General features: G+C 36.9%; 1 protein-coding gene across 1 annotated transcript; it reads right to left on the bottom strand.

Moving 5' to 3' along the window:
* Positions 1-496: 496 nt before the first annotated feature.
* On the bottom strand, positions 497-1,475 carry LOC145793219 (uncharacterized). The gene is made up of 3 exons (XM_082875981.1): positions 1,240-1,475; positions 822-953; positions 497-719 (listed from the first exon to the last, which is right to left on the bottom strand). The coding sequence occupies exons 1-3, from the start codon at positions 1,473-1,475 to the stop codon at positions 497-499; spliced, it is 591 nt and encodes a 196-aa protein (XP_082732107.1).
* Positions 1,476-20,515: the final 19,040 nt, after the last annotated feature.

Raw genomic sequence — 20,515 nt, 5'->3', positions numbered from 1 at the left:
CTCTTTAGGAAGTTTGGTCCTCGAAACTTGTTTACCTCAAGTTAAAACAATTCTAGATATCGTTACCTCATTTCTTTCTCCCTGTTCCCACGTAGCTTCCTTTCCATAATGTTCTTTCCATTCGAATTTTACCATTGAGATAGCCTTGTTCCTTGACTGTTTGACTTGCTGGTCAAGGATCTGAATAGGTTTCTCCTCATAAATCATATCATCATCTAAAGCAATCTCTTGATAGTTAATAATATGGGCAGGATCCCGAAGGTAGCCCCACAACATTGAAATGTGGAACACATTATGCACTTGCTCTATGCCCAGTGGTAAAGTAATCCGATAAGTAACCGGACTCAATCTTTCTAAAATCTGAAATGGCTCTATGTACTGAGTTGACAATTTCTCTTTTCTCTCAAACCTGGTGTGCCCTTTAGGGTGACTTTGACAAAAACGTGATCCCCATCTTCAAATTCTAAGTCTCTCATTCTTTGATCCGCATAGCTTTTTATCGGCTTTGAGCAATTTTCAATCTATGTTGGATGATCTGAATCTTTTTCATAGTAACTTGTACAATTTCAGGCCCAATTAACAATCTGTCCCCAACTTCAGTCCAACAAACTAGAGTTCCACATTTTCTTCCATACAAAACTTCATATGGTGCCATTTCGATACTAGAGTGGAAACTGTTGTTATATGCAAATTCCGCTAAAGGTAAATGAGTTTCCCAACTTGCACAGAAATCCAAAACATACGTTCAGAGCATGTCCTCCAACGTCTGTATAGTTCTTTCAGATTATCCATTGGTTTGTGGATGGAATACGATACTGAACCTCAATTCCATCCCCAATGCTTTTTGCAAGCTTTGCCAAAATCTTGACACAAACTTAGAATCTCTATTCGATACAATAGAAACTAGAACACTGTGCAATCGAATAATCTCAACAATGTACACAGTAGCAAGTCTATCAACATTATATACAGTCTTCATAGGCAAAAAGTGAGTGGACTTAGTCAATTTATCCACAACAACCTATATAGAGTCCATACCTCGGGGTGTTCGAGGTAAGCCCACAATAAAATCTAGTTATATGCTCCCACTTCCATTCTGAAATAGGGAGAGGTTGAAATAACCCCGCTGGTCTTTGGTGTTCCACTTTTACTTGTTGACATTGAAGGCATCTTGAAATGAACTCCATAATTTCTCTTTTCATATTGGGCCACCAAAAAGATTTCTTGAGATCTTGATACATCTTGGTATTTCCAGGATGCATAGCAAATTTGGATTTGTAAGCTTCTTCCAACACTCTTCTTTTAATTTCGGGGACATTTGGAACACACAATCTTCCCTTTAACTTCAACACTTGAGCTTCCAAAGAGAATCCCAGTCTTGGCTTTGTTTCCATCTCATCATGTACTTTCTTGAGAAATTCATCCTCCAATTGCCTTTGTTTAATTTTCTCAATAATAGCTGGTTGTGCTGCCATTGCGACTAACATTCCACGTCGTTCGTGTAGCACAATTTTCACTTCCATTCTTTCCAAGTCAAGTAATAGTTAAACATGCTATATTTTCCATTGACTTTCGACTAAGAGTATCCGCTACCCTATTGGCTTGGCCGAGATGATAATGAATCTGCAAGTTATAATCATTGATGAGTTCCAACCACCGTCTTTGTTACATATTAAGCTCTTTTTGAGTAAAAAAATATTTGAGGCTCCTGTGGTCGGTGTAGACTTCACATGTTGCTCCATAGAGATAATGCTATCATATTTTCAATACAAACACCATTGCAGCTAATTCCAAATCATGCGTAAGGTAATTTCTTTGATGCAGCTTCAACTGTCGAGATGCATACGCAATCACTCTTCCATTCTGCATAAGTACACACCCCAATCCCTTATGAGAAGCATCATTATAAATAACAAACCCTTCTGTACCTGATAGTAAGGCGAGGACCGATGTTATTGTGAGCCTTGGTTTCAATTCTTGAAAGACGGACTCCCTCTGTTTTGTCCACTCGAATGGAACACCTTTTTTACTTAACTGGGTAAATGGCACCACAATCTTGGAGAAATCTTTAACAAATCTTTGGTAATAAGTTGTTAAGCCCATAAAACTGCCCGCTTCTGTAACATTGGTAAAGTTAGGTCAATTCACAATGGCCCCTATCTTTTGCAGGTCAACAGATGCACTATCCTTATTAATCACATGACTCAAAGACACAACTTCATTTAACCAAAATTCTCATTTCTTTAATTTAGCATATAACTTCTTGCCTCTAAGTGTTTGAAGAAGTAATCTCAAGTGCTTTTCATGTTCCTCCCTACTCTTCGAATAAATAAGAATATCATTAATGAATACTACCACAAACTCATCCAAATAGGGTTTGAAAATCCGATTCATTAAATCCATAAAAGTTGTTGGCATATTCGTAACCCCAAATGGCATGACTAGAGATTTATAATGGTCATACCTAGTTCGAAAGGTGGTCTTCTAAACATCATCTGCTTTGACTTTCAATTGATAAGACCTGGATCTCAGGTCAATCTTAGAAAACACTTGTGTCCCCTATAATTGATCAAATAAATCATCGATCAACTGTAAAGGATATTTATTCTTCATGTTACCTTACTAAGTTCTCGGTAATCAATGCATAACCGGAGTGTCCCATCTTTCTTTTTCACAAACAAAACTGGTGCACCCTATGGTGACGTACTCGGTCGGATGAACCCTTTATCAAGAAACTCTTGCAATTGTGCTTTCAATTCTTTCATTTCTTCCATGGACATCCTGTAAGAAGCTTTGGAAATCGGTTGAGTACCCGACACAATGTCAATGAAAAATTCAATCTCGCGGTCTATCAAGTCCCCTAGCAATTCCTCAGGAAATACATCCAAAAATTCACTAGCAATTGGAATATTTTCAACACTCACATTGGTTGTCTCTACATGTAAAATGCTACATAAATAACCCTTATAACCTTTCTGAAGTAATTTGCACGCTTTCATAGCTGATATCAAATAGGGTGGAAGGACTACCCCATGTCCCACAAAAGTAAACTCATCTTGTCCGCGTGGGCAGAAAACAACTTATTTAGACACACAATCAATGGTTGCATGATGCTTAGTTAACCAATCTATTCCCAAAATTATATTAAAGTGTACCATACCAAGAGGCATCAAATTAGTAGATAATGGAACATCCCCAAGTAAAATCTTACATGTAGGATACATAGAAGCACATAACATATAGTCCCCAGATGGCAAGGACACACATAACACGTAATTCAATGGTTCTATAGTTCTATTCAAATGTGGAGCAAATGCTTTCGAAACAAAGGAATGAGTGGAACCCGAATCAAGTAACACATAAGCAGGTTGACTGTTGATAGAGAGTGTACTTGAAACCACAACATCTGAATTCTAAACATCACCTGGAACAAGAGGAAAGACTCCTCATTGCCTAACATTGTCCCTAGTAGTAGTAGGCCTTGCTGAGGTCTTTGTTGCAAAAATGGAACCAACTGAACTAGCAGTTGGCCTATTCCCCTTTTGTTGCCCAAACATAGGACAATCTCTCATCATATGTCCTATTTTCCCGCACTTAAAGCAAGCCCTAGTTGCTCGGTAGCAAACTCCTCAATGTTTCTTTCCATACTTCAGACAAGTTGCTGCTGAACCATGGGCAGAACCAAAAGCACTGGAAGTTCCAAAATTCTGTTTCTTGTTTTATTAGGACACCCACCCTTTGTGCATATTAGAACCCTACCTTTTTCCCTTCCAATTAGAGTACTGATTACGGTTGGCCTGGTTACCTTCCGCTATAATGGCCCTATCCAATATATCCACATATTTTTGTACCTTCAACACATTAATCTTCTCAAGCATGGAGTCTCAGAGTCCTCCCTCAAATTTCCTTGTCTTTTTGTAGTCTGTATCGACCATATACAGTGTGAAACAGGCTAGCTCGATAAACTAGGCCTCATACTCCGCTACGGTTTTGTTTCCTTGCTCCAAGTTTTCAAACTCTGATACTTTTTTACCTCAGATACACTGTGGGAAGTATGTCTCATAGAAGATCTCCAAAAATTAAGCCCAATTTATTCCTTGATGTTCGTCTCGAATAAACATCCACCAATGACATGCTTCATCCTTGAGTGTAAAAACAGCAAGCAAGACTTTCTGTACCTCTGTACATGGAAAGACTTTAAACAGTTTTTCTATACCAAGCACCTATGCCTCTGCCTTCAGTGGATCAATTCCTTCTTTGAACAATGGCGGTTTCATTTTTTTAAATTCCTTTGTGAGTGCAATAGTTCGGTCATCAGCTTGGTGGTCTTGCACTACAGGTGGTGGCATAAGCATTGGTGGCGGTGGTGGTTGCTGTTGCTATTGTTGTTATTGTTGTTGTTGTTGTTGTTGTTGTTGTTGACTAAAAGCCTCTGCTACGTCCATGATCATTGCCTCAATTCTATCAAGTCGTGTGGAGGTTGAATCCTTCCCATATTCCACCCCAGTTCACACCATGATCTAGAGGAACATACATTATAACTTTCACAGATAATATGTACATAAGTCACATTTACAATTACACATCTTTATATTATACATGATTACAAATGCATTATCGATGCAACTTAAACCTTTTTTAGACTTGTTATTGCTCAAATGGACTCGTGTGTGAGATATTAACTCATGCTCTGATACCACTCTATTATAACCTGAACTCGCCCCTAAAAGTTTGGGTCATAACCAACCAATAATCACATGATTACCTTCGGCCTCATACAAATAAAAAGAATAATTATAATAATAGGGCCATAAGCAGAAACATACAACAACTGAATAAGTCTATTGAGCTGTGTCAACATGAACAAAAATAATGTACAACTTATATCCAAGCACATTCATAAATTCACATGACCATGCCAAAAAGTAAGTACCATAGGAAATTTTTATACATATTGATTACATAGCCCAATACCATAATAGCAAAAACAAAATAAGGTCAAAGTATAATGTGAGTCAAAGACAACTCCATCTCAGAGGCATGACTCGACAGGGTCACAACAATAGCTCCTGAACCTGACTCTAAGGATGGGCGTCATGCTGCGGCTCACCAATATGTGCACACATAATACTAGGTGAGCGAAGCTCAATGAGTAATAATATAGTAAAACGGGGTAAATAAATGAACATAAGGTTCTCACAAGTTCATAGTCATAATACGAAATGGCCTTGGGCCTATCATATAAGCAGAACGGCCTTAGGCCCATTACATAAATAGAACGGCCTCGGGCCCACATAATGATTGCTGTTTAGAATAACCTCATGTCCAATTACATCTTATCATGTCATTAACAAAACAGCCTCGGGCCCACATATTATATAGAACGACCTTGGGCCCACATATTATACAAAATGGCCTTGGGCCCACAGAACGTATGACACCCCAAAAATCGAGAACATTAAATAATATATTAATAATTAAATACAAGGTTTATCTAAGGTTACAAGAGTAGAAAACGCCACTAATGAGTCCTCTGGCTAATAACCAAGCAAGATCTCAAGAGGGTCGGAGGAGTCAAAATAGCCTCTCTTCTAAGTCCAACCACCTTAGATAGCAAAACTACATTTTTGACAAATCTTGACAAGGTATTAACACAAGGCTACATGAGTTGACGGAGTATAAGGATAGGTTACAAATGCTATATATAAAAATTACAAAATTATGTCTTCAAATACAACAAGTGATTAATCATTTACAATCTCATGATCGTATCTACAAAACTAGTTCCTAACTCTCATAGGATAGTCATATGACTTCAAATACTTCCGCTTTGCCTCCGATCGATCTAATAGTCCTCAATACCTGGCATAAAATGCCGCGAGCTTTGAATGCCCAGTAAACGCACACACACCCTGTCCCTTTTTCCCAATTCAATACACCAACGTATTTATAACAAGCAAGTAGTGAATCATGATATTCAAGTCAATAATAACAATTTCAATAATAGAGGAAGGGAACATGACATTCAAATAGATAACAAAGGCTACAATGTTAGTGGTCAGTATTCTAGAAATCTCCCAAAGAGATTTCATCCTCTCAACCACAAGAATTGGACTCGGATTATTCGGTATGCCCCCTCTTTTGTTGCTTTGCAGACCTTACCCCAAATGCCTACCAACGGTTATATACCGCGTAGGGCTAACCGAGGACCTCAAAAGAGACGGTATAATAAGGGCCTTGCCCATAACCTCCTCCAACCTTATCCATCATAAGCACCTAAGGTCCGAATACAACCGATCCATTCAAGCGTTCCGATACAACCGTTTGCGTAAGACTTTTCTTCAATTAGGGAACACGTCCTATCAATCCATACATAACACATTATCATCTCTTCATTATTCAAGTGATCGAAAACCCAATACCAATCTAATTAAGTTTCCCGTTGAGTTAAAAGTGTTAAATTAAAGTTAGAACAACTTAACGAGGTAGCAATATCTACATAAGCATGAGGCCCATCAAATGAAGAATATAAGGAACATAACCATAATATATGCAATATCATACCAAGGCATTTTCATATACCAATAAGCATGTTCATAAAGTCAAGAGCACAAAACGTCAATGTAAACATAATTTCCAGATTTAGAGTCACTTAAAGATCAAGATTAAAAGAATTATTTCAGATTTTCCCAAATCTAGCCTTCCTATGGTTCGTAGAGAATTTTACCTAGTTTTCAGAAAATGTTCTAGAAATGAAATAGCTTTTCTAGATAATTAGTTATTTCAGAAATACTCTAGTTCTATCCAGATTTGTCGACCGTTATGAAAATCAGATTTTCTCACAAATCGCTCGCTCTTTTTCAATGAAACCAATTTTCCTTCAAAAATAACTCCTTAAGGAAGATTTTGACATAAAATTTAGGTTCATAAGATTTTTCTACAATTTTTGAAAGTTGCCTGTAAAACAGATTTCTCCAGCACAATTCTTGAAATAAGAAAGTTGGTGAGAAAAGATGTCAACTAGGGGAAATTTTCTACTTTTTTTGTGATGAAAACATGCTAAGTAATATGTATTAAACTCATAAATTTGAGGTGAATGTGTGCCTTTGGAAATTTTGAGAGATTGATATGGGAAAAGGTATCCTTATACCGATTAAGAGAAATACATGAAGGGTAGAATCAAGACTCAATTCCTTTCATTTTTAACACAAGAATGCCATCAAAACACATCTAAAATGAGTTTAAACTTCTAAGAACATGTATTTGAAAGGAAAAATAAGAGAGAGTTATGTTGTGGCTTACTTGATTTCCTAGTGAAGTGTTCGCACAATTTCTTCTCTTTTTCCTTTCCTCTACCACCGAAGCTCTCTTTCTCTCTTTTTCTCTCCCTCAACTAAAACGGGTAGTGTGTGAGTGTGTTTGATGTTAAAAAATGCTAGGGAGAGAGATCCTATTTATAGAAAAAAATTTATGGTGGAAAGTCTAAAAAGCCTATGGTTGGAATTGGATGGAAGAATTTGTAATTGGTTAGAATGGAATGAAATGGAGGTTGATTAAGAAGATTAATTATAACTTGGAACATGATTTAGTCCTAGTTTGGTCAAGATAGAACTAGATTGAAAACTAGTACAAACATATCTCCATGATTTTGGGATTTAGTCAAAATTCTTCATGAAATCAAGCATTCTTGTCCCAAAAAGTACACAACAAAGGGTTCCTCTAGGGTAGCCAGCCATTTGATGATGATTGGAGGAGATTAATTTATTTTTTTTCTTGTGTACAAATGTTAGAAATTGTAAAATATAGTGTATAAAATAAGTTTTAAGGTACAAGTGTATATATATATAATAGTACTTGTTTTGGGTTAATAAGTGATTTAATAAATGTGCTAGGGCTTGGGGTTTAATTTATGAATTGAACATTTATTTTAGTGTAGAATTAAACTAAATTAGGATTAGGGAATCTAATTCAGTTTGGATTTCTTGTTTTGACTAAAAAAGCGATCAACCAACAAACGCGATAAAAATGGGAAAAACCTAGGGTTTTCAAGTGGTAATTCCATATTTAGGGAGTCAATTAATTAGTATTAGAATATTATAAAATGATTCTGAAGTTACTGAAATCGATTAGGGTTTGCGAGTTTTCAGTTGGCGCATATATTTTGATCCTAGGGTTAAAATTGCAATTAATCAAGAAATTGAGAGACTTCAAGGAAAAATTTAAAAGTAAGGACTTTTAAGAAATTAAGGCTCCGTTTGATAAGCCTCTCAAATTATAGTTCCACCCATTGATTTGAGTGTGGTGTTTGTTTTGAGCTTTCAAATCATAATTCTACACCCATTTCTCAAAACTCAATTCAAAATATAATCATTGTTTTGAGTGTAGAGTTGTGAAACTAGTATGGAGTTTCGAGTTATGTATTTGGTTATGAGCTTTAAAAATAATTTCTTAATTGAGTTTTTTTTATGTGTTTGGTTACGATTTGAGTGTAGAGTTGTTTTTAAATTTAAAATATTAAAAATTTAAATTATTTACATTTTTTGAATATTTAAATTATTGGGCAACTTACAAACACCCCCTCGAGGTTTGGTGAAAATACAGATTCTCTCCTAAGGTTTGAGAATGTGACAACCCTCGTCACTTTTACCGATTAACCACTGATTACTGCTAAACTGAGACTGATTATGATTGGTAACTGAATTGATTGAAGTACTGAACTGACTGACTAAAATCTGGAACTGAATCGATTGACTGTATCTGTTTAATTGCATGTTTATCTGTTTGACTGTTTAATTATCTGTTCAGTTTTTATGTTTAAACTGTTAATTGAAGGCCTTATCGGCGGCCATATCTGAAACTGATTAATGTTTTGTGCCCATTAGAATTTATATGTTTTTATGGTGTATTTATCTAAGATGTGATTTGGTATGATTAAATTGGATTAAAATGAGTTAAATTGAAAAAGTTGGACTTAATTGCCATTTTTCCACTTAGTGGACTTTCATGAGCCTCTTAGTTGATCTCTAATGTTAACATTACAACACCTCATCAGCCCATCTTTCTTGTTCTTGCCGACTTGAGAGAGTGAGAGGTAGAGAAAGCTTGAGTTTTTCACAATTTGGCTTAGAGTCTTGTAGAGTTTGAAGGATTCTTGCATAATTGAGTCTCTAGACTTGTAATTGAGGAACCTAGGTATGAATTTCATCCTCCTTATTGTATATTTAAGTTTGGATCATGGTAGATTAACGAGTTAAGTCTTGAATTGGTTCAAAAGTGTTGAATTGGAGCTCATTCCATGCATGCATGTTTGAATTGTGAGTTGTGAGTTGTTTTCATGGCGAATTGTCACATGCATGTTCATAATTAAGCTTAAGTCCATGATTTCATCTTGTTTTTGGAACAATTGGCTCACTAGAGCATCAAATTGAAGCTTTGAAATGGTTTAAATTCATGCATGTTTGCATGTATTTCATATTCTTGAAAATTGGTTTGAAATTGAGTTGTTTGAAACACCCTTGAGCTTTGATTTTACAATTGAGCTTTGGAATCATGTTAAACTATGAGTTTTTGGATGTTTTCTGGAAAATTGGCCCAAGAGGATCGAAATTTATGTTTTAAAACTTGAATTTGAGCTTGAGGTTCAAATCTGGGAATTCCAGATTTTGAACTCACGCTCGAGCGGGGTGACTGGCGCTCGAGCGTGTAATTCATGCTCCCAGTACTTTGCACTGTTTTGAAGTCCGCTCGAGCAGAATAATTGACGCTCGAGCGGGACATTGTGTCTCATGCTCGAGCGGGTGTCAATGTCCCAATTGAGCATGATTTTCACCCGCTCGAGCGTGATTTTCACCTATCCAGCACTTTTGACTGTTTTGCAGAATGCTCGAGCGGGTAAGTCTACGCTCGAGCGGAAACCTTTGTCTGCATGTCCGCTCGAGCGGAGTAACATACGCTCGAGCGTGACCCCTGTTTTCTGAAAATTCTGAAAATGCTTTTAAAGTGCATCTTTGCATCCTCATCTCATCCTAGCCATTATTAGGCCTAGTTTAAGGCATCTTAATGAGGATATAGATGTAGAACCACACCGAGGCAAATTAGGGATTAAGTTATTATCTTTCCCAACTGTGTAGCTTAGTGTGTGTTCAATCTGTAAACTGTGTAGGGTTGGCGACTGGGGACGCGCTCTAGCTTTACTGTAGCCCAGAACTCTGTGAGTAACAACTGTGTAAAGTTATGTTCAAAATGATTATCTTCTGATCAATTGAACTGTACTGCTTTCTGAACTGATACTTTTAATTGAATGAATGTATGTCCTATATTCTGAACTGTATTGTGGCATCCTTAGCAACTACTGTTTACTGTTACTGTTACAGAGATCTCTGTCGGTTCCCTTGTTGGAACCACTACTGTTACTGATTGATGGCCATCATTTATTGTTCGGTCTTTTAAGACCTACTGTTTACTGTACTGCTATGCTAATGGATGTACCACATATGACTATTATGACCGAATGACTGATATACTGAATCAACTGACTGTTTTCAATACTGAAACGACATTCATTCTTAACCCCTTTACGCATTATGTTATTCACTGGGCTTTAGCTCACTGCTTATATATATACGTAGGTGTACAGGCACTAGACCGCAGCTAGAAGCGTCGGGGTAAACTCCAGTTTTGTCAAGCCAACCTATGTGCCTCACTGTGAGGTTCCGAGCCTGTCAAGCTAAGGCTATGGGGTGTTTTAGTTTTCCCCCTTCTATTCTGTCTTGTAAACTGTAAACTGTAAACTGTTACTGTACTGTTTAATAGGGATTAAGTCCCTGTTCTGACTAACTGTATATATTATACATACTGTTTGTCTGACTGTATATATTTGAATGAAAAGTCTTTTTGGCATACAGACTGTCACAGCTCATTGGACATTGTTTATTTACTGTTTTGGCTTCCGCCAGGCCCCTGTACTCTGTTTTACTGTATTACTGTTAAGCAAGCCTTCGGTAATCTTGGATTACTGGCCGGTTACGGTGCTAAACCCATAGGGGCGGGTTTGGGTCATGATAGAGAAATTACATCCCGCCTCCTGAGGTTTATATTTTCATAACAAATTGCTCCCTGAGATTTTTATTTTCATACAGATTCCCCCTAATTTCCCCTAATTTGTTATGAAAATTTGACCCTCAGGGGGCAATTTGTAATTTCTCAAACCTCGGGCGGGAATCTGTATTTTCACCAAACCTCGAGGGAGTGTTTGTAATTTGCCCTATAAATTTTTACGATTTAAATTTTTTGAATATTTATTTTAATTTTTTACTTATTAAATTTTTTAGATTATTTAAATTATTTCAATATTTATGATTTAAATTTTTTGAATATTTATTTTGAAAAAAATTATTTCCTTTGTTGTATTTTCGATTAAAAAATTGATTAATGTTATTTTCTGTTAATAATAAATTTTTTTAATTGAATCTTAAAAAGAGTTTGGTTATAAGGGTTGATCAGAATTTTCAATAATGTGAAAGTAGTGTGTTTTGTTATGAGCTATAACAATTTGAATTAAGTTTTGAAAACTCTTTCCAAAACTCATAACCAAACAAACTTTCAAAACTCAATTCCACATACAATTCAAAACTCAATTCAACACTCTATTCAAACACCATAACCCAACAAATTTTCTACACTCAAATCATAATTCCACAACTCACAAACTCAAAATAAAATTCATACTCTCAAATCATATTTACAAAACTCTACCATACGCAACCTAAAATTTTCAGGGGCCTCATAGAACGGCCTCAGGTCCAATCATATCATAGCACAACGAAAACGACCTTAGGTCTACATTGCAAATACCATATAACTTTTACAAACTTCATTCATTTCGATCAAAATATAACATCAGTACGAATCGCCTTTCGTGGCTCAAAGTAATCAGTTAAGATCATATCTTTAAAATACTATTACTCACAGTACGTTAGGCTCGCGGTGTTTCCTATAGCACACGACCTACACTAACATTTCACACACATATTTGATGAATAATTTGTTCAATTCATACATTTTTTTCTTTAATTCATTTTACGATTCATTCATTTTTATATTCATCTATAGGCATTGTGGAGGGTCAAAACATGCTCACAAATGAATTCAAAGGGTTAGAGAAGTTAACAGAAAAAGACAAATGTTTCTCTTTTTTTCGCATGTGCAGAAGCCTCTCATCGCACGTGCAAAAGGGTACTGCACATGCATTTATTTCAGTAGCGGAGTTCTGATTGGCTCTATTTTCCGCACGTGTGGCTGTGAGCCCTGTGTGTGCGGTTCTGGTTGTTCTGGGCAATCCAAAGCTGATGCAAAACTTAAGCTTCCAAGCTCAAATTCAAGCCCCAATGCATGTAAAACTAATTCAAAAACATGATATACTAACATGGACTAAGGGTAATTACAACTCAAACACATCAATCTTGCCACAACATTAAAATCATGGTCTCATCACTTTATTACATACATGAATTTCATACACAAGCTCAATATACATACAAACATGGTGAATCTTGCTACAAATCTTGGTTTTATGAATCATCTAGTGTTTATTTCATGGATTAATCACATGATTGAACTTAAATCAAACAAATATGAAGAGATTAGGGTTTCATTTCATCCATTTAGCTCAAACCATTACACAACTCAAAACCCTAACTCAAAATTCTCAATTTCTTCTTGATTTCAAGCAAAAGATAAGACATATACAAGGTTTATAAGTAGATTATCATACCTTAGTACAAGTCTAGGGTTACCCCTATGAATTTCTTACAAATCCCTAGTTTTTCATCTTCCTCTCTCTCTAACTCACTCTAGCAAGTTCTCAACAAGGTTAAAGAACACAAGAGGGCCAAACACATATATGACTTAACTCCTAGATTTGAATTTAATCATTACGAATTTAATTTCTCAAAATTTCACAGTAGGTTCTAAAAATCATGCTATTCATAGATATGAAGTCGGTTTCGGTTTATCATGCCTCGAAGGCTTTCAATTGCAATTCAGATTTGTAATTGCAATATATATTCCTACATTCAACCAATATTATTCCAAATTCACATAATTCACATACTTAAACTTGTAATTTCATATCAAACACATAAACATATGTCTAATTAAGTATAATGTGGGTTGGGTTATCACACTAACCACTGTTGGGCTGTAATGGGAAGTTTCATCGTGCCAAATATCATCTGTAGCGATAGACAGTACATAAATAGGACACGTAGGTTGGAAGTTAGAGTCGAAAATATCTTTAACTTAGTCGAAAATGACATTTAGGGCCCAAAAATTTAAAATTAATAATTAATTATGTACAATAATTACTAGTAAAATATTATTGGTTGCCTGATATATGTGTTCAAGTCTTACATATTTTTCTTTTATATACATTCAAGTACACAAAACTAATGATTAATTTTAAAAGATTAATTATATTCAAGTTTTATATGATTTTTTTTATAATTTTAAATTTGCCAATATTCAACCAACACTAATGATTAATTTTATTTTTACACATAGTTTTTGGCGTGGAATTGTAGATACCACTTTTTTTTTTTTTTTTACTAGTACAGAGAATATTGTTTTTAATCTATGGATTACTATTGTTCATATATAATACTTTTTAGCGTGGTACAGATTAATTTATTGGCGTTGGTGTAGTACAAGTTACCTTTTGGCGTGGTACAAATTAACTTTTTGGTGTGGTACAGATTAGTTTTTTGGCGTGATTGTTAGCACCATAAATTTGTAATTATTATTATTGATAAATTGTAGGACACATGGGGTCTCCTACTCATTTGGAGATTATGAGAAGTTATGAATCATTAAATACAAAACATGATGGACAATGTAGAGGATCATGGAGCATAATGTGGAAGAACATAGAATAAAATGGAGACGTTAGAAGGGCACATGGCAAGACAAGGATAAAGATGGGAAAATAGGGTAGTAGGCAGTTTTTTTCCTACGAATGTTTGCCTATAAATAGTCATTCATGGCTACATTGTAAAGGAGCCAGAACTCAAATAAAAAACAACTGATTTCTATTTTTCTTGTCATTTATATTTCCTGCACTTTATTTTATGCACTTCATTTTCGAAGTATAGGAGTAAAGGTAAATTTTCTGCACTTTATTTTATGCACTTACTTTTTGAAGTATAAGAGTAGAGGTAAATTAATGGTTAGTTTGATTATTCACTCAATCACCCCGATTGTTCACTCAATATCTTTCTCTATCTCGCTCCTTCTTCTTTTAATTTTTCTCTTCTCTATACTTGGCAATTTTGAAGTCCACTTCATTGAGTACAATCACTTGATAATTGGCTTGAATTTAATCTGTAAGGATTTTTCAAGCTTTGTTGGCATGCTCACATTTAAGGTATTTTCCTTCGTAGGAAAAATAAGCCAATAATTTTTGGCATGCCCAGTGGGATGTCAAGTTTAAGAAATGAAAAATGAATTGGATTCATCCATTCCAAATAGCCTACATGAAATCTTTTGGTGTAAACAAAAAAATTTGGATCTTCAAGAAGAGATCTATTTTCTTGATGAAACAAACTTCCATACATTACAATATTATTTGGTGGAAGAAAAAAAAAACACGATTTAATTGGAGAAATTCATGAACTTAATATGAAAGTTCGTCAATGGAATGATGAGTTGTCAACTCTCACTACCAAGTCTTTAATCGAGGCTTTAATGGCTAGAATTGGTGAATTTTTTCAGAAGTTTTCCAAGTTGTTAATGGTTGGAAAACCCAAATTTAAATAGCCAACTTATGAAAGTAACATGGTTAAAGAGCATGTTGTTAAGCCAAGTATGGTTAAAAATAATGTTCCATATAAGGCTTGGGGAGTTGAAAAACCCATTCTTAGAGAGTAAAACTATGGAAACAACATGCCGGTGGAGATTTTTCATAAGCCATTAATGGCTAAAATAAGAACACAGCCTATTAGGCCAATAAATGAGGAAACTTCCATGCTTATGAAGATTTTCATAAGACATTAATGGCTAAAATAGAAAACAATCCATTAGACCAAGAAATGATGAAATTGAAGTGGTCAAAAAACATGTTCTCAAGCCAAACATGGCTAAGAATGATGAACAACCCAATGTTCATGAGTCCGAATTTTTTGAGATTATTCAAGATGTCAAGGTACATGAATTTATTGCGTCGTTCACTCAAACACTGGGTCCAATGGGGGGGTTTGGGTACTTTCGTAATTCCCATGTCCTTCCGTGTAATCCTAATTCTATACTTATAAATAGATGAGGGGGCGCATTTTTTAGGTTAAGAGAGAGTTGTATTTTTCTGATCATAGTGAAAACTGCAGCAGCCATGTGTAGACACCCCATTTTTGACCGTCCTCAAGACTTGGACGTCACCGCTTGAACACTCGGTGATCATCCATGTTTTGTGTTCGTCTTGAGTTCCCGGAGGCCTCGGCTACGCGCCTTGCCTCGGGATCTCTCGACTCCACCGTTTTGTGTCTGGTTTTGCACCAAACACTTGTGTTTTTGCTTTGGAGGGCAGGAAATGGCTTTTGGGACATCCCCACACTCCACCGGCCATGGCTTGAGGCCACCGACTGTGTTATGTTGCCATCGGCCAAATGTGATGGCCGGCCAGCCAATTTGACAGCCGGTCGGCCATTTTTATGGCCGGCCGGCCAAATGTGGTTTTCAACAGATATTTCTGCAGACAGCTGGCAGCTGTCATTCCAGGCCATACCCCAGCCCATGCCTGGACGTGGGAATTCTGAGGGGGCTGCAGATTGATATATCTATATCAATCAAGCTCTCTCAAGAGAAGAGAGAGACACAAGAGGAAGAGGAGGAGATATACAAAAAAGGAGCAAAAATCTCCCTCCCTCTCTACATTTTTCTGCCTCTCTCTAAGGTTTAGGGCTTGTTTGTGCTCAAAAGTGCATTTTCTTTGCACTTTTGCATACAAACACCTAGTTCTCTACTCCCTTTATTAAGCTGAGGTCCTTGAAGGTGATTTTTGGGGTAATTTGAAGCATTTTCTTAGTCCAAAAGTTGCTGATTTGCTGCTGTGCTTCAAGGGTGAGCTTTTACCTCTTTTAAGCCTTGTTTTCATAGCTTGTTTTGCCATATTTGCAACTGTTTTTGAGCTTAACATATAACATAGAAAAGTCTTGTTTTTGATTGCTCTAAATAGTTTGTTAAGGGTGTTTTAAGATTTGGGGTTGTTTGACCCCTCTTAAGGCTTGTTTGGCCCTTGCTTTGTGCCATTTCGGTTGAGCTCCGGGACCATTGTGTTTGGGCCTCCTCACCACTGAAATCTTGAGGGATTTCAGTGATGAGGATGGTGCCTTGAGGTCCTAGGAAGGAGAGGGCCACCCCCTCTCCTTGTTATCCTTGAAAAGGGCCATTTTTAGCCTCTTGAGGGAGCATATAGTTTGAATGTGTATTGACCATGCCTTGACTGATTTTCATGCTTATTATGTCATAATATAGCATTGTTGTATGTTGGTTTGGACACACCTTGCATTCCTTGCATACATGTCTTGTAATGCCACATTTTTGCCTTAACATGCTTGAAGTGTAGACCCTTGTTCTAGCATGATTTAGGCTTAGCTTTGTGAAATTTACATGCTTATTTTGATGTGCTAAGGGACTATTTTAGGTCATTTGAGTCATTCATGTCTTTCTTTGTATAGCTACCATGCAATCCCTCTTGAATGCCTTAAGTTTTGGCCTCTCTAGCATGCATTGTTTTAGTGGTTTGGAACCACTTACCATGTCATTTCAGTCCACTTAGCACGCTTGTATGCTTGCATTTCATGGCCCCTTTGATGCTCCAAGAGGTTGTGTCCTATGCTCCATGTTTGGTCATTGTGTATGCTTCCATGTGTAAGTCATTTAGATGCCATCTAAGTGGTCTTTTGGCTTTGTTTTAGCGTGCTAAAACTCTGGTTTTGGTCACTTAATTCATGCCATGTGTGGTTGCATTAAGTGTAGTTCAATCCCCCTTGGGCTTGCCTTGAATCTTGGACCATTGTCGCATGCCATGCTTACCTTGTTTACTTGGCTTAGCACCATTCTTAACATGATTTTCAAAGCTTATGGTGCATACCATTTGTCTATGATTGCATCCTCTTAAGTGTGCTTGAGAGTTACCTTTTCATGTTTAAAGTCTTAAGCCATGTTTGCATGCATGCTTATATATGTAGATACTTGGCTCATGACACATTGTTGTACACTTTTGTGTTGTTGCATTCGGCATGCTTTGTATCTAACATGTTGTCCATATTGCACCCTGCATGTGTGCATGTTGTTGTTACACTTTGCATGCTTGGTTAGTTGCACCTTTGCATTACTTGCTTGTATGCCCATATTGCACACTTAGGCTCACATGCTTAGGATTGCATTGCATTGGCATGCATGCTTCACCTCTTGATCAAGCCATGATAGAGGTTGAAAGCCCCTTGGTTTGTTTATGTGCATTGCATTTCATTTGAAATCGAAATGCACGCTTGATTCTTTGGGCCATCATGCATGAAAATGCGTAATTGGTGGTCCGAGAATCGAGAATCATATCCCTTTGAGTCATGAATATGATAAGGGGTGTGATTGGTGCATACATTGCTTGAAATACATTGCCATGCCAAGTTCTGTCCTCTGCTGCTGTCAAAACAGATTCAGTAAGAATAATTGGCCGGCCGGCAGTGTTTAATGCCGACCGGCAAAGAATGTTTGGCCGATAGTTCAATTGATGGTCGATGATCACTTCAAAATGGCCGGTGATGATCCCACTCAGCCGGTGGTGGTCTACAACACTCAGAGAAGCAACCTTGGGAGTTGTGTAATTTTCAGAAAAGCAGAACAGTCAAAGCAGAGGCAAACTTGTGCATGGCGTTAGATTTCCGAGCAAACCCGAGCACACGCGCATTGGATCCTCTTCCCAAGGCCTTTACTGCTTTCTTAGCTTAGTTAATTTTCTTAATTAATTAGGTGGTCAGTAATAATTAATTAGCTTGTAGGTTAATTAATTTGTATTATTCTTTTGGTCCCTCCGAGCGAGGGTGAATCTGTAATAAGCGTGGGTGCGTGTGTGTATGTCTTCCAACCCCCCATTCTTTCTCCCTTTTACTTACCTGCTTTGATGGTTAGTACTAGGGCATGTTTACTTTAGCATACCTTATGCTATGCATGCGTGCATCATTCATTAGTCTTACATGCACTAGGCTCAGCGCATCATACTAACTGCATAAGTATTTCAAATCTAACTTGAATACGTGCTACTTGTGCATTTTCACATGTCATTTATAGACTAGCCGAGCCTACTCTAGTGACATCCCGTATGCGTTGCATTAGGCATTTAAACATGGACTTGGATCATGCATGATTTCTAACATGTTCTTGTTTTGGCTTAGAGTACTTGGTAAGCATTTATGCTTTAGCATACCGTATGCACGTGAGTGTTGCCATAAAAGCATGATTACCATGAGGCTAGCTGCTTATGTGATATAACTGCTTGAATGCCTGTGGATGGAGGTTGAATTACCTAAATTGGAATAATGCATTAAAACTGTGAGTTTTAAGCCCACTAGATAGTGGCAAAATCATATTTTTCTAAAAGCCCACTCGAGGGTGGCAAAACCTGCATTTTAGCTTACTTGCGAGTAGCAAACCATCTTCAAAACAAGCATGAAATGTTTTGTTCCAATTTAGGCGATTTGGTCTATACTTGTTTGCTGTGCGCATAACATAGTAATTCTAGGCTAATAACCGGAATAAGAACACATAACGTTTTCAAAAACGGATATCATGGTTAGTAAAGGCCGATCTTCGGATCGGGCGAGAGGGGGTGCTCATAGCTGACCTTCCCCAATCGTACCCAAGCTCCCGAGCCGAGGCAACTTTGGTGATGACGGACACTTGGCCTTTGGCACCGAGTCAGGGTTTCCTAAATTCCCCCATATAAAAATATTTAGGTGGCGACTCTGTATCTGGCAAAGCAGTCCATGTTTGGCACTTCTTTTCAAAAATCTGTTTCTCAAAACGATTTGCCGGATTTGGACTCTTTGGTTTAGATTAAGGACCGTGACACAAATTGAGTCCGAACTGTAGCGAGGCCCACGGGCGCGTCTACACCATAGACGTAACCCTATTCTGAGGTGAACCACGTAAATCCTTATGTTCTTGTGTGTGTGATTTATTTGACTCATTAATTTCTTTCTTATTTGTTATTCTGTGTCTCACCGATCTTGGTTACGAAGGGTCAATTCCTAACAACTGGTATCAGAGCATTGGTTTGAGTGGAAGCGATGGCTATAGGTGAAAGGGTTAGAATCGATAAATTCAATGGCACAAATTTTGAATTTTAGAAGATGCAGATTGAAGAATATCTATATCAGGAAAAACTGTATGAGCCCCTTTTAGGGACAAACCAGAAAAGATGAAAAATGATGAGTGGACTCTTTTTCATCACCAAGCGCTTGGTGTTATTCGGCTAACGTTGTCTCGTAACATTGCGTTTAACATAGCGAAGGAGAAGACTACAGCGGGTCTCATGGTGGCACTCTTAAACATGTATGAAAAATCCTTTACCTCAAATAAAGTTTATTTGATGCGTAGATTGTTTAATCTGAGGATGATAGAAGGTGCTTCGGTGGCTGAGCATCTGAAGGAATTCAATATTGTGGTAACATAATTGAGTTCTGTATCTATCGAATTTGATAAGGTTAGGGCTTTGATTCTTCTATCTAGCTTGCCAAAAAGTTTGAATGGTACTGTAATGGCAGTAAGTAATTCTTCAGGGAAAGAAAAGGTAAATTACAATGATATTCGAGATTTAATTTCGAATGAAGAAATTCGCAGGAAGTAATTAGAGGAAACATCAGGTTCTGCCCTGAATACAAAAGTCAGAAGAAGATTAGCAGGAAAAAACCCGAACCGTAACAGATCAAAATCCAAACACAAAAGCAAGTCAAGAACTGGAGAGGGACGAAGTTGCTAGAACTGTGGAAAGAAGGGACATCTAAAGGGAGATTGCCCAATATTGAATAAGAACAAAGGCGATCTAAATCAAAAGTCTGTTAATACTACAACGGAGGAGATTTATGATGCTTCGATCTTGAGTATTAACAGCCCTCTTAAATCTTGGATTTTAGATTATGGGGCATCATTCCATTCTACTTCATAGAGGGAAATCATTGATAATTAATTTGGTGGTGATTTTGGGAAGGTTTATCTGGTTCATGATAAACCTTTAAAGATTGTGGGTAAAAGGGATGTAACAATTAGGTTGTCAAACGGATCTGTTTGGAAGATACAAAATGTCAGACATGTGCCTGGTTTGAAAAGAAACTTGATTTATGTTGGACAACTTGATGATGAAGGTCATGTTGTAACCTTCACGGGTGGTTTGTGGAAAATCACCAAGGAGCCATGGTTATTGCTCGTGGTAAAAAAGAAGGCATATTTTATATGACTACGAACAATAGGG

The sequence above is a fragment of the Camellia sinensis genome, chromosome 6 (assembly GCF_055761805.1).
Source record: "Camellia sinensis isolate YWXY chromosome 6, ASM5576180v1, whole genome shotgun sequence".
Taxonomy (NCBI): domain Eukaryota; kingdom Viridiplantae; phylum Streptophyta; class Magnoliopsida; order Ericales; family Theaceae; genus Camellia; species Camellia sinensis.
Note: the sequence above shows the minus strand (reverse complement) of the source record. Positions and strands in the feature narration are given on the sequence as shown.